Below are 14023 nucleotides of genomic sequence, written 5' to 3' on the forward strand. Positions count from 1 at the left end.
GAGGAGAGACAGTCGGTCTCCCTCCGCAAAGGCTGGAAGTATATTTGGGAGAGGAGCTTGTTACCCCCTCTCCCCACGGACAGTTTGATTCGTTGGGAATTGGGAGCCCAGTCTCCATCCCACAGCAGTCGAGTGAAGTGCAGGGAATTGGGAGCCCAGTCTCCATTCCCCAGCGGCAGGCTGAGTTACAGGGGGCAGACACAGTTGGTCCTGTCCCCCAGCGGCAGATTGAGCTATTGGGAATTGGGAGCCCAGTCTCCATCCCACAGCAGCAGCTTAACATACCAGGGGGAGACAGTAAGCCCCCCAACAGTGCAGATGGGACCATGGTCTCTGCACTCACAGCACAGGGGGTAGGGACAGTCGGTCCTGACCCCCAGCAACAGGGCTGTTTAGCCAAAGGGAAGACAGTCGGTCTTCCCCCACAGCAGCATGGTGGTGTATCTAAAGGGGAGACAGTCGGTCTCCCCCTCCAACAACCCGTCTCCAACCAGGCTACTTCTGTGGTAGCGCTGGCACCAGGGCAGAGTACCGCTGGTCTCTGCCCACTCAGCAACCCACCAAGGCAGTCTACCAGTCCCCCACACAGCCAAGGTGAGGCACCTGGACATGGACAAATTTCTCTTCTACCCAGGTGTAGTAACCAGTTATTTTGGGTGGGCTGTACTGCTGTTTCTGCATTATGGGTGGGCTGCTGGACTAACAAGGGCACTGACCGGCAGGAGGTCAGGTACCCTGTTAGTCTTTTTGGAAAGGGGGAGAGATGTGACGAGACCAATCTCGCCCCATTGCATTGGAGGAGCCTGGTTGCCCGCCTGCTGCCTTTGGACTATGGACCAGGCTTTAAAAGACTTTGGCTCCATGGCGATTTGACTGTTTGTGGCATCTGAGCGCTGTTTGGATATGTTGAGCGCTCAGATCCAGGCTATCTGGGGATGGGTTGAATGTAGGGGTTCTGTTCAGTAGACTGGGAGTTATGCATTTTTGTGTCTTTTTGTGTTTCTTTAAACATGTGGCTAATGGAGCCTTGCCTCTCTCCTGGAAGCTAAAACGTATTCCTGTAAACTGTAAGGAACAGGAAGCCAACTCCTAATATGGGCATTACAGGAAGTTCTGAGGAGACGGGCGGTCTATTGACACTCAGAGTAATGTGTATTGAGGGCTCGCTAGGGAACCATTGTTCTGTGTCTGACTGTTGTGTGCATTGATTGCCCCCTGGGGCTTCTGTCTCCTTGCATTGGTCAAAGCTATCTGACCAATCCCTGTTGACTCATTTTCAAGCCCTCATTTGCATATGCTGGAGAGGACCTTGGTGAGGACTGCAAGTGCTTTGCAATTGACCAATGGGAAGGCGGTTGTTGGGGGAGGGATGTTCCAATTTCTGTATAAAAGTGTGCTCTGTTCTTCCAATAAATGTTGTTCCTGTTTTACCCTCATCTCGGAGCTTTGTCTCGTTATTGGGGGAATCTGCTGCAGGGATTGCTATGGTCTTCCATACTCCCTTAGAGAATCACTAAGCTCTTATAAGAGCTTGTATAAGAGCTTGTTCTGCTGCACTCTCTGGGGAAAGAGAGGTTCACCCACAGGAACCTGGGGCCTTGTCGTTGGTCCAGGGTGGGAAGGAGATGCCAAGACCCTAACCAAGCTGCGGCGGTTCGTGGAGTCTGAAGTGCTTACGGTGTCTGGTGGAGTGCTTGGAGCCCTCGGGAAGCACTAGGAGCATCTGTCAACGGAGGTACCTGCTCAGGGGTTCCCTGTTCCGTAACAAGGCCTTCCAAGTACGGTGATAGACCTTCCCCGAGGAAGACTTCCTCGCGTTAATCAAAGTGTGAATGACCTCCGGAGCGAGACCCCTATCCTTCAGGACCTGGGTTTCAACAGCCAGGCCGTCAAAGCCAGCGACTGTAAAGCAGGATGGAATATCGGTCCTTGAGACAAGAGATCTTCTCGAAGAGGCAGACGCCAAGGAGCGTCGACCGCCAGGTTCACGAGGTCCACGTACCAGGACCGGCGAGGCCAGTCCGGTGCCACAAGAATCACCGTGTGTGGTTCCGAGTTCAACCTGCGAAGGAACCTGGGCAGCAATTGGATCGGCGGGAACGCATACAGCAGCCGATACTGGTGCCACGGGGCCACCAACGCGTCGGACGCGTCTGCCGGAGGATCGCGCGTCCTTGCCACGAACCTTTTTACCTTGTTGTTCAGACGAGACGCGAACAGGTCCACTTCCGGAAGACCCCACTTCGCGCACAACATCTGGAAGACAGCCGGGTGGAGAGACCATTCTCCCTGATCCAGGGTCTGGCGACTCAGATAATCCGCCTGCCAGTTCTCCACCCCCGGAATGTGTACCGCCGATATCGCCGGGACATGAGTCTCGGCCCAAGAAAGAATGCCGGCCAGTTCCCGAGCCGCTCGGGCACTCCTGGTGCCCCCTTGGTGATTGACGTAAGCCACTGCCGTGGCATTGTCCGTTTGCACCCGAACCGGACAGCCGCGCAGCCTGTCCGTCCAACGGTGAAGGCAAAGATTTATCGCACGCAACTCCAGAATGTTGATCGGAAGGGAGGATTCCTCCTCCGGCCAAGTCCCCTGGGCGGACAGAACGCCCAGAACACCACCCCAGCCCGACAGGCTGGCGTCCATGGTGATCACCGTCCATGAAAGAGGACGAAAAGACTTTCCCCCCGACACCGCCGGGGACTGGAGCCACCACAGAAGATCCCTTCTGGTGCGACGGCTCAACGAAACCTCGACATCCAGAGACTGCGGACGCCCGTCCCACTTGGACAGAATCTCCGCTTGGAGACCCCTCGTGTGAAACTGGGCAAAGGGAATTGCCTCGAAAGCCGAGACCATCAGACCCAGACACCGCATGCACTTCCGCAGGGATGAGCACGGAACGTCCCTGAGGGACTGGACTTCTCCCTGAAGAACCCTGATTTTGTCGTCCGGTAGGAAGACCTTCGCTTGGACCGAGTCCAGGATCATTCCCAAATAGGGAAGACGAACCGTCGGGCACAGTGTCGATTTTGGATAATTTATCGTCCAACCAAACTCCTGCAGAGTCTGCACCGTGACGGACAGATCCTTCTCCAGACCCTGGCTGGTCGCAGACCGAACCAGAATGTCGTCCAGATACCCCAGGACAGAGATGCCCTGGGCCCTTAACAAGGCCAGTAGTGGCGCAAGCACCTTGGTGAAAACCCGCGGAGCCGAAGCGAGGCCAAAAGGCATCGCCACAAATTGGTAGTGATCCTCCGCAATGGTGAATCGAAGGTACCTCTGGTGACCCTCGAAAATGGGAATGTGTAGGTACGCATCCTTCAGATCGATGGAGGCCATGAATTCCCCCGGAACCAGGGCAGCCACCACCGACCGCAGAGATTCCATGCGGAACTTGCGAACCCGCACAAAGCGGTTTAGATCCTTCAGGTCCAGAATAGGACGAACCTTGCCCTCCTTCCTGGGTACAGTGAACAGATTTGAATAGAACCCCCGAAACCTGTCCCGATGAGGTATCGGGACCACCACTCCCTGAGCTCTCAGGTCCCGCACCGCCAGGTGCAGATCCCGCAAACGCTCCGGAGACAGTTGAAGATTTGAGGGAAAAAATCTGCTCTCCGGCCGAGAGAGAAACTCGATCTTGTAACCAGAACGAACGATTTCCTGAACCCACCTGTCCCGAACACGGGCCAGCCAAGGTTGTAGAAAACCGAGCAAGCGTCCCCCCACCCCAGAACCGGGTGAGGGCGCCCCTTCAGGCCGCACTGTTGTGGGCAGCGGATCCGGATTGGCCGGACTTCTGCTTACCTGTCCACGGCTTCTTTTGAGAGCCCTGACCTTTGAACGGTTTGCCCTTAAAGTGCGGCCGAAAGGCACGAAAAGACCCCTGAGAGGGCCGAAAGGAAGCATGCTTCTTACCAGGAGTCGACTTAGCCTTCTGGGATTGGGGCAAGAGCGTGCTCTTACCACCCGTGATCCCCTTTATCAGCGTATCCAAGGATTCACCAAAAAGGCGAGAACCGTCATAAGGAAGATTGGCTAAAGTCTTGCGAGAAGATTGGTCCACCGACCAACACTTCAACCAAACCAAACGGCGAGACAACACCGCCACACCGTGTACACGTGCGGCCAACGGGACCATATCCAAGTCCGCATCGCACAAATACATGACACCCTGATGGATTTGATCCACCATGTCCAATGTCGCCTGCGGGGCTGAGTCAGCCACCAAAACTCGTCTAAGCACCTGCGTCCAACTCGCGACCGCCTGGGCCGCCATAAGGGAAGCAAACAGAGCTTTCAACATAGAACCCATAATAGAATAGGTATGACGGGCAAGAGACTCCAGCCTCTTGTCCATGGCATCCCGGAACACCGGGGTATCCTCAGCAGGAATCGCAGTGGACTTATTCAAAACCGCGATCGCGTGATCCACCGGAGGTGGTACACACCAACGCTCGTCAGTAGCGGGCGTGAAAGGATAACGCAATTTGAACCTACTGGGTACAGCAAAAGGCTTGCGGATATTACGCCATTGTTCTTTAACAGCGTTTTGAAAATCATCCGTGCAGGGAAAAACCTGCGATGTTTTGCGCCGTCTCTTTGTCCCATAAGCTGCAAGCGCAGCGTATGCTTAATAGAAGCAACCATTTCATCCATGAGTGCAAGCTCTTCAGACGAGCCAGGGGGAGAATCATCCACCCCTTCAACCTCAGCCTCCACCTCGGACCCCACAAGATCCAGGGAGGAACGGGACCCTGATAAGGAGACCCCGGCCATACCAGCCCCTGCACCATCACCCTCTGAACCAGAGGAAATTGAATCTCTGGACCTTTTTGTGGATTGAGCAGCCACCAGCATTTGCACCTGTGCTGCCAGATTAGCCACAATCGCAGCCAAATCTCCCCCTGGGGGGGAAACAGCAGTCCCCTGACTACCCATCAATGTGGTAGGAAATTTGCCCTCCTGAGAATCCATTGCCCAAAAAGTATTGCTGGCCAAGAAGGGGCTAACTGCCCCTTTAACAAGCGCAGCCCACCGCACACACACACAGCACAATTGAGACCCCCACAGGGAAGACACAGAACCCAGGCAATGGATAAAGGAAGATCAGAAAGGGTAAAAACCTGAAGGAGACCTCGCTGTAGCTGCCGCCTCGATCGTGCACACCAGGAAAGAGGAAGTGATGCAATCAGGGCGCTCTGTTAAAGCCTATGGAAGGCTACAAGAAAATGGCCGCCCGCAGTTAAAACATGCGGCTGGGCGAGTGCAGGCAAAATGGCGTCGTTTGGCGCCGAAACTGCCGCTCCCCCACCACAGTGATGCATGTAACACCACCCATGCAAAAAAACATGGCGGATCGCCGCAGCGATCGCTGTAAAGTGCCCCAACATGGTCAAAAGCATGTCCCACAGCACACAGCCTTCACACATACACAGGCTGACACAGACAGTGCAGCCCAGCCCCCCCTCCTTATAGCCCACAGCATGCAGCCAGAGAGACAGGGACAAACAAATCCACAGTGTGAACACAGGCAGGGTAACACAGTCCCAGACTGACAGCCCTCCCAAAACAGACAGGTCCCCACATAAATACACTTACCTCCACGGATGGCGTGGGGAACCCGCACAGGCGAACAAACCGCTGCACACAAGGCAAGGAGAGTCGCATCCAGGACGCAGCACAATGGTGGGTTAAGAAACCGCACAGCGTCCAGTGAGGTAGCCACCTCACCAAGCATCCCTGCACCGAACAGGGATGGGTCGTTGACTGCGCCAGGAGCGATACCTGACTGAACGCTCGATGGCAGGCGGGGAAGCCACCGACCCACAACCTGCGACCAGGGGGATCAGCCCGAGACCCAGCCCGCACGAATCCTCTTCATCAGAAGAACTAATTAACGCTGAAAAAATAACAGCTAAGTAAAGCAAGAGAAAAAAACTCAAAGAAAATCAAAGAGAAAATAAAAGCTGAGACAAAATGCCCCAGCATAGAGAGATCCAGCTACTCCTGACAAGCTAGACATTGAAACTGGAGTATGGATACAGGAAGTAGGAGGGTATTGACTGAGGGGACCACCCCCTGGGGGTGGGATGTGTTAAAACTTTTATATTAACATATTCTGTTGCCTAGCTACTCCTTCGGAGCAAAGTCTAATACCCCATTGTGACGAATATGAAGAGGGCGGCGACTGTCGGAGGACGTAAGAGAAACATATCTTTTCAAAGAGGGGTTAGGTTACGTGGAACGTACCCCCTTTGCTGATATGTCTTAAGAAAATGTCTCAGTTGATGTATACTGAAATAGTCAAGGTCACTGTCTGGCCATGCTGTTATTTCCTCCTGGGTAGGGATAAGGCCTCTCTGCCACACATTAAATATACGTGTCTTCCCAACCCGTACCAGGCGTTGGATTTTCGCATTCATGCATCCTGGAGGGAATTCCGGGTTGCCCAGTATAGGTATCAACAGGGAAGGGACTGGCGCTATTTTGAAATGCTGTTGAATATGTCGGGTTTCTCTTATTGTCGTCCCTATCGTGGGGTGAGAAAGAATCTTATCCGTGGAAGAGTAAATTGACCACGGTGCTGGGGGAGTCAACTGACCCACCTCTCCGACTTCCAGTCCAACCCAATGTTTATTGGCCGTATTACAATTCCAATCCACTACCCGTGCTAGATGAATGGCCCTGTAATACAGAAATACATCCGGTAGCCCAATCCCACCCCCCCTGTGATTTTGTCAGAGATAGGGTCTGTATTCGGATCCGCGGAGTCCTAAAGGCCCAAATAAAAGAGCGAAACATCGCCCTAATCTGATGGAAGAAAGCAAGGGGGATTGTTATTGGAAGGGTCTGCATTACATACAGAATCCTGGGTAAGATATTCATTTTAAGTGCATTACACCTGCCAAACCAGGTTAAAGTTTAATGCTGCCATATCCTCAGGTCGGCTTTTATCTTCCCTAATAAGGGAAGAAAATTTTTCCTGTATATATCCAGCAGGTCAGCTGTAATTTTGGATCCCCAGGTATTTTAATGAACCCTCAACCCAATGAAACGGGAAGGATGAACGTAATTGGAGATACCCATCGCTGCAGACTTCCTTAGATTGATCTTATAATTGGCTAATGTTCCATATACTCTGAGTGCCTCCAGGATATTTGGAAGTGACACAGTAGGATTGGTGACGAAGAACATAAGGTCATCCGCGAACGCGGCCACCCTGTGCTGTTCGCCACCAACCCACGGCCCAGTAATATCTGGTGATCTACGAATTGAAGCAGGGGCTCAAGAGTTCAAATAAAAATAAGAGGCGATAATGGACACCCCTGCCTAGTCCCATTCAAGACTAAAAAATAATCTGATCTCCACTCATTGGCGCGTACTGCTGCTGAAGGATTGGCATAAAGTGATAAAATATATGTCAACATCTGTGGGCCTAATCCAATATATGACAGGGTGGCCTCGATAAAATTCCAGGCCACCCTGTCAAAAGCTCAGCGTCTGTTGAAAGCAGCACCATACCATTATGTGATTTGTGTGCCGCATAAATAATATCTATTACCCGGGTCGTATTATCCCTTGCCTCACGTGATGCTACAAAACCCACCTGGTCAAAATGTATATCGGGTGGGGGATATAGGGCAAGAGGTAATTTGCGAGTATTTTTGCCATAAGTTTTGTGTCACAGTTTAGGAGCGAGATGGGGCGGTAGCTGCCACATAATAGGGGGTCTTTCCCCTCCTTGAGTATAAGGGTGATATATGCCCTTAGTGAATCTGTAGGCAGCACCGTCCCATCCTGAACTGAATTCATACGACTTAAAAGAGGTTGTATTAGGTATGTCTTAAAGTGTTGATAGTAAGGTAATGTAAGCCCATCTGGTCCAGGTGCTTTATCTGTTTTGGCCTGTGATATATGCAGAACAATTTGATGCAGTGTGTGGCGTATGGTCTGAGCACTGACAGGCTGACCCGCCCACCCCTTCAACCTCTGCTGCAATGCTGGCAGCACTCATACGTCTATTTCCCAAAGACAACCTCTGGATATGACGCTGAGCACGTGTACTCAACTTCTTTGGTCAACCATGGCGAGGCCTGGTCTGTGTAGAACCTGTCCTGTTAAACCCCTGTATGGTCTTGGCCACCATGCTGCAGTTCAGTTTCAGGGTCTTGGCAATCTTCTTATAGCCTAGGCCATCTTTATGTAGAGCAACAATTCTTTTTTCCAGATCTTCAGAGAGTTCTTTGCCATGAGGTGCCATGTTGAACTTCCAGTGACCAGTATGAGAGAGTGAGAGCGATAACACCAAATTTAACACACCTGCTCCCCATTCACACCTGAGACCTTGTAACACTAACGAGTCACATGACACCGGGGAGGGAAAAAGGCTAATTGGGCCCAATTTGGACATTGTCACTTAGGGGTGTACTCACTTTTTGTTGCCAGCGGTTTAGACATTATTGGCTGTGTGTTGTTATTTTAAGGGGACAGCAAATTTACACTGTTATACAAGCTGTACACTCACTACTTTACATTGTAGCAAAGTCTCATTTCTTCAGTGTTGTCACATGAAAAGATATAATGTGAGGGATGTACTTACTTTTGTGACATACTGTATACACATAATATGGGTTCTCTGTTACACCCATTTCCTACCAGCTGGACATTTTATATCTGATGAAAAAATCAAATGAAAATGAAAATACATTTCTTCCCCCAAATCTGTAGACAATAAGTGGGAAATAATAATCCAATCTGTGCGATATCACCGCGCCGTGTAACAATCAGACTTACAATTCAAAAATATGAAATCTATTAAACAGTGTCAGGAAATGAATAAATAGTAATGTGATCGTCCAATAAGAGGATAGAAATGTGTGTCATGTGACACGTGTCATCAGTCAGGGCGAGTCCCACAGATCCCTTCCCCCTCTAGGGATATCGCTCACTCCTCTCCTCCTTCCTCTTCCTCCACGGTATAAATGGGGGGGGGGGAGGGTAGAAAATAACACCCCCTCTAGTGCTCTCCGTCTATCTGCTTTATTCAACATTAAAATCCAAGATGATAGAATTACAAAGCCGGGACTTGAGCAGTGCGGACTAAACAAGCTTCACAATGTGATCCTTCACTCAGATACCCCTTCCCTGGGATGGCCGAGATGGGACGTCCCTGCACAGGCTCCGCCCATATTTTAGATCCCCCCCATATATACCGTGGATTAAGAAGGAGAGGAGGGAAAATATTTCCCACTTATTGGCTACACAGATTTGGGGGAAGAAATTTATTTTCGATTTTTATTTTTTTGGCGCTGCATTTTATCTGTTTTTTTTTTTTATTTGTTTTTGTGTTTAGAGAAAGAAACTTTCTGAATGTAAGCTGCCATTGGGTGAATGTTTCTGTGAATATTTATACACCATTCTTTACACTACATGATTGTACCTATTTATTATTTATTTTATATCATATTTTATATCTGATGATTTGATTGGAGGACAGACTTTTACATGGTGATAATAATGTGATAACTTCCTCCAACTTTGGAACCTTAAACAGAAAGTGATAATGAGGGAGGAGTCAGTAACCCAATGATGGTGGTCTTCAGGATCAGTTCAGTCTTCATCTTGGTTGTTCTCCCCCCATCCTCACTCTCTGACCTCTGGTGGGGCTCAGCCCAGCTGTTATTCATGACTAAATCATGGTCTAAATAAGGAAGTGCGGGACTTTTTGTGTTGGGAAAATGGCAATGAGTGATAGAGGCAGCGGTGGTCGTTGCATTGGGGGCGCAGGGGTGCCGCCCCCCCATCCATGCATCCGGCCCCCTAATGTGCATGCAGGGCACTGGACGCAAGGAGCTCAATGGGTTTTTTTTTTTAAATCACCTGATTAGAACCAGAGGCTCTAATAGGATGATGCAAAGGGTGGTCCCGGGGCGCAAAGCAGTGCGCCCTGAGTCCACCCATTGTGTGACAATAGCGAATGAAAATTTGCTATTGTCACACGGATCCTCCTCCTGGCCAATCGGGAAGCGGGTTTAATACTTGATTCCTGATTGGCCCGCAAGGCCCATGCCATTGGCCGAGGAGGAGGCGGGAGCAGGAGGACTTGAGGAGACACCGCGGCTGCTGCTGTTCCAGGTAGGTGCACTGGTCTCGGGGGCCACACTGCATTGAAGGGGGCACGCACGCTGGTCTCTGCATTGAAGGGGGCACGCACGCTGGCCTCTGCATTAAAGGGGGCACGCACGCTGGTCTCTGCATTAAAGGGGGCATGCACGCTGGTCTCTGCATTGAAGGGGGCATGTACGCTGGTCTCTGCATTGAAGGGGGCATGTACGCTGGTCTCTGCATTGAAGGGGGCATGTACGCTGGTCACTGCATTGAAGGGGGCACGCACGCTGGTCTCTGCATTGAAGGGGGCACGCACGCTGGTCTCTGCATTGAAGGGGGCACACTGGTCACTGTACATTGAAAGGGGGCACGCTGGTCTCTCTGCATTGAAAGGGGGCACGCTGGTCTCTCTGCTTTGAAAGGGGGCACACTGGTCTCTCTGCTTTGAAAGGGGGCATGCTGGTCTCTCTGCATTGAAAGGGGGCACGCTGGATACTGTGCATTGAAAGGGGGCATGCTGGTCACTGCATTGAAAGTGGGCACGCTGGTCTCTCTGCATTGAAAGGGGGCACGCTGGTCTCTCTGCATTGAAAGGGGGCACGCTGGTCACTGCATTGAAAGTGGGCACGCTGGTCTGTCTGCATTGAAAGGGGGCACGCTGGTCTCTCTGCATTGAAAGGGGGCACGCTGGTCTCTGTGCATTGAAAGGGGGCACGCTGGTCTCTGTGCATTGAAAGGGGGCACGCTGGTCTCTCTGCATTGAAAGGGGGCACACTGGTCTCTGTGCATTGAAAGGGGGCACACTATACCTTAATTACTGAAGGCCCCTTTCACACTTTTGTGACCTCAAAGTCACGCAATCTTTTACAGCGTTTTTTGCCGCAAAGCAATGCCTATTACATTTTTCTGTTTGCGCCCCCTCCCCCCCAAAAATTTTGAGCACCAGCCGCCACTGGATAGAGGCGGAGTGGAAACTTGTCCTATAATCTCTCATCACTGTCACTCCTATAAGAGACAGTTGTCATTGTTTCCTCACTCTCTGGCTAATTTCCATGAATAAAGAAATGAACTGGTAGGAGGACCCATTTACTAGTTATCTTGAGGGGGGAATTGTAAGATACTCAGAGACAAAGCTGTCTGATGTGGGCGGAGTTCTTGTTTAGGGGAACCAATCTGCTGATGTCTAGTAATAATCTTTGTATTTCTATTTTAGTAGATGGACGGGAGATGAGGAAAACCTCAGAGGATTGTCTCACTTTGTCTCCAGACTGTAAAGTAGAAGATGAGGACATCACACAGTATAGTCCAGGAGAAAACCCAGCGACCTCAAATGTCCATCCGGCACCACACAGTGTAGATGGACCATCGTATTCCTCTTATCCTGAGGAACCTCAGACTGTGAGGGATGGGGTCGTCCTTACAACAGATAAGAGGTTCTCCTGTACTGAGTGCGGGAAGTGTTTCCGTTTTAAATGCAATCTTAATATGCATAAAAGATTGCACACTGGTGAGAAGCCGTATTCCTGTCCTGAGTGCGGGAAATGTTTTTCATTGAAGTCATATCTTACCACACATCAGAGATCTCACACTGGTGAGAAGCCGTATTCCTGTTCTGAGTGCGGCAAATGTTTTTCATTGAAGTCATATCTTACCGCACATCAGAGATCTCACACTGGTGAGAAGCCGTATTCCTGTTCTGAGTGCGGGAAATGTTTTGCACAGAGGTCCAATCTTTCCACACATCAGAGATTGCACACTGGTGAGAAGCCATATTCCTGTCCTGAGTGCGGGATATGTTTTTCACATAGGTCCGCTCTTTCCACACATCAGAGATTCCACACTGGTGAGGAGCCATATTCCTGTCCTGAGTGCGGGAAATGTTTTTCACAGAGGTCCACTCTTTCCAAACATCTGAGTTCGCACACGGGTGAGAAGCTGTATTCTTGTCCTGAGTGTGGAAAAGGTTTTTCAGAGAAGTCCAGGCTTTCCACACATCAGAGATTGCACACTGGTGAGAAGCCGTATTCCTGTCCTGAGTGCGGAAAATGTTTTTCAGAGAAGTTCAGGCTTTCCACACATCAGAGATTGCACACTGGTGAGAAGCAGTATTCCTGTCCTGAGTGCGGGAAATTTTTTTCAGAGAAGTCCAGTCTTTCCACACATCAGAGATCTCACTCTGGTGAGAAGCCATATTCCTGTCCTGAGTGCGGGAAATGTTTTTCACAGAAGTCCAGTCTTTCCAGACATCAGAGATTGCACACTGGTGAGAAGCCATATTCCTGTCCTGAGTGCGGGAAATGTTTTTCACAGAGGTCCACTCTTTCCACACATCAGAGATTCCACACTGGTGAGAAGCCGTATTCCTGTTCTGAGTGTGGGAAATGTTTTTACGGAAGTCCACTCTTTCCAAGCATCAGAGATTGCACACTGGTGAGAAGCCTTATTCCTGTCCTGAGTGCGGGAAAAGTTTTTCAGTGAAGTCCCATCTTAACTCACATCAGAGATCTCACACGGGGGAGAAACCACTTTCCTGTCCTGAGTGAGGGAATTGTTCTTCACTGAAGTCCTGTCTTCCTGTACATCAGGGGTTCCACACAACCCTGGAGGTGTATTAGTGTCTTCTATATGAATGTTGGTGGACATGTGGGGAAGAAGCACACCCTGATATATACCTCAGATATACTCCATGGCTGATCTTCATCATGTAAGAAACACTTCATAAGGAGATCAGAGATCACCAGAGACATAGATGAAGTGTTGTCCCGTGTTGACCATTGATAGCAGGAGAAAAATAAAAATGGAGTCCTTACCTTTCATTGGCTGAGTGCATTTTGTGCGGGAAGATTTCACAAACACTTACAGATCTGGTTGTTATAAATGTGTTGATGAAATGTGACCCGCATTCCCCCAGTCATGGTGAATTGGGATTTCCTATAATGGTCAGTTCCATCTAGTGGCCCTAATGTGTTTTCCTGACAGATGTCCATGGCAGCATACATTTGGGTAGCCCCGCCCTCATTCCTCCCCCATAAGACCCCACCCCCAAAAATGTTCAGGATAAGCCAATGACTGCATTCCTTTTTTCTCCTCCTCACTTATAGGACCATTTTTGTATGAAGTTTTCCTACCTATTGGAAGTATTAGGACAAGAAAAAAAAAACGAGCGCAAATTCTATTAAGACCCAAATCTAGCAGAAATAACTCTTTAGATGAACCAAATAATCAAAATACGAATCAAGATACGATGCAAGGTCTGACACTCTCTCTATATTTTATGTGGAAAATATGCTAGGACCTAAATAAAGAAAAAACTACCAACTAGTTGACCCAGTTTGATAAAGTGCAAAAAAAATGAAAAAGATTTGGAAACAGTCCTGCATGCTGGAAAATGTATGCTAAAGTGCAAAAGGCGTGTGTTAAAGTGTAAACATATATTGTAAACTAAAATCATATAGTGGTAAGCTTCCACTGACATATATTATGTAAATAATATGTAACAATGTGGTGGTAAAACAAATATACTATTCTGAGGTATAATGTGCAAAAATTCAGTAAATGTGCCTGATTGTTTTAAATAAACTGACCACTAGATGGCAGTTCAATAAAGAACTACATTTTAACCACTTAAGGCCCGGAAGATTTTACCCCCTTCCTGACCAGGCCCTATTTTGCAATTTGGCACTGCGTGACTTTAACGGACAATTGCGCGGTCGTGCGACGCTGTACCCAAATGAAATTGACGTCCCTTTTTTCCCACAAACAGAGCTTTCTTTTAATGGTATTTGATCACCTGTGCGATTTTTACTTTTTGCGCTATAAACAAAAAAAGAGCGACAATTTTGAAAAAATAACAATATTTTTCACATTTTTTTTAAATGAAATTCCCCCAAAAAAAAAAGTAAAAATC

At 49.3% G+C, this 14023-nt stretch overlaps 2 protein-coding genes and 1 pseudogene across 3 annotated transcripts in view; 2 read left to right on the plus strand and 1 right to left on the minus strand.

Moving 5' to 3' along the window:
• The window catches only part of LOC309550227 (uncharacterized protein), a 1381219-nt gene that overhangs the window by 553737 nt on the left and 813459 nt on the right, over nucleotides 1-14023 (plus strand). The window contains 1 exon segment of the mRNA XM_082250638.1: nucleotides 11613-11959. Coding sequence (XP_082106764.1) covers nucleotides 11613-11959 — 347 coding nt within the window.
• The window catches only part of LOC309548727 (uncharacterized protein), a gene marked incomplete at its 5' end in the record, with an annotated part of 365133 nt that overhangs the window by 182258 nt on the left and 168852 nt on the right, over nucleotides 1-14023 (minus strand). The window lies entirely within an intron of this gene.
• Nucleotides 11994-12659, plus strand: LOC309548724 (annotated as a pseudogene). Its single transcript has 2 exons — nucleotides 11994-12008; nucleotides 12070-12659. The product of its transcript is annotated as an uncharacterized misc_RNA (transcript).

Source organism: Pelophylax lessonae, assembly GCF_965119305.1.
Source record: "Pelophylax lessonae genome assembly, chromosome: 3".
Classification (NCBI taxonomy): Eukaryota; Metazoa; Chordata; class Amphibia; order Anura; family Ranidae; genus Pelophylax; species Pelophylax lessonae.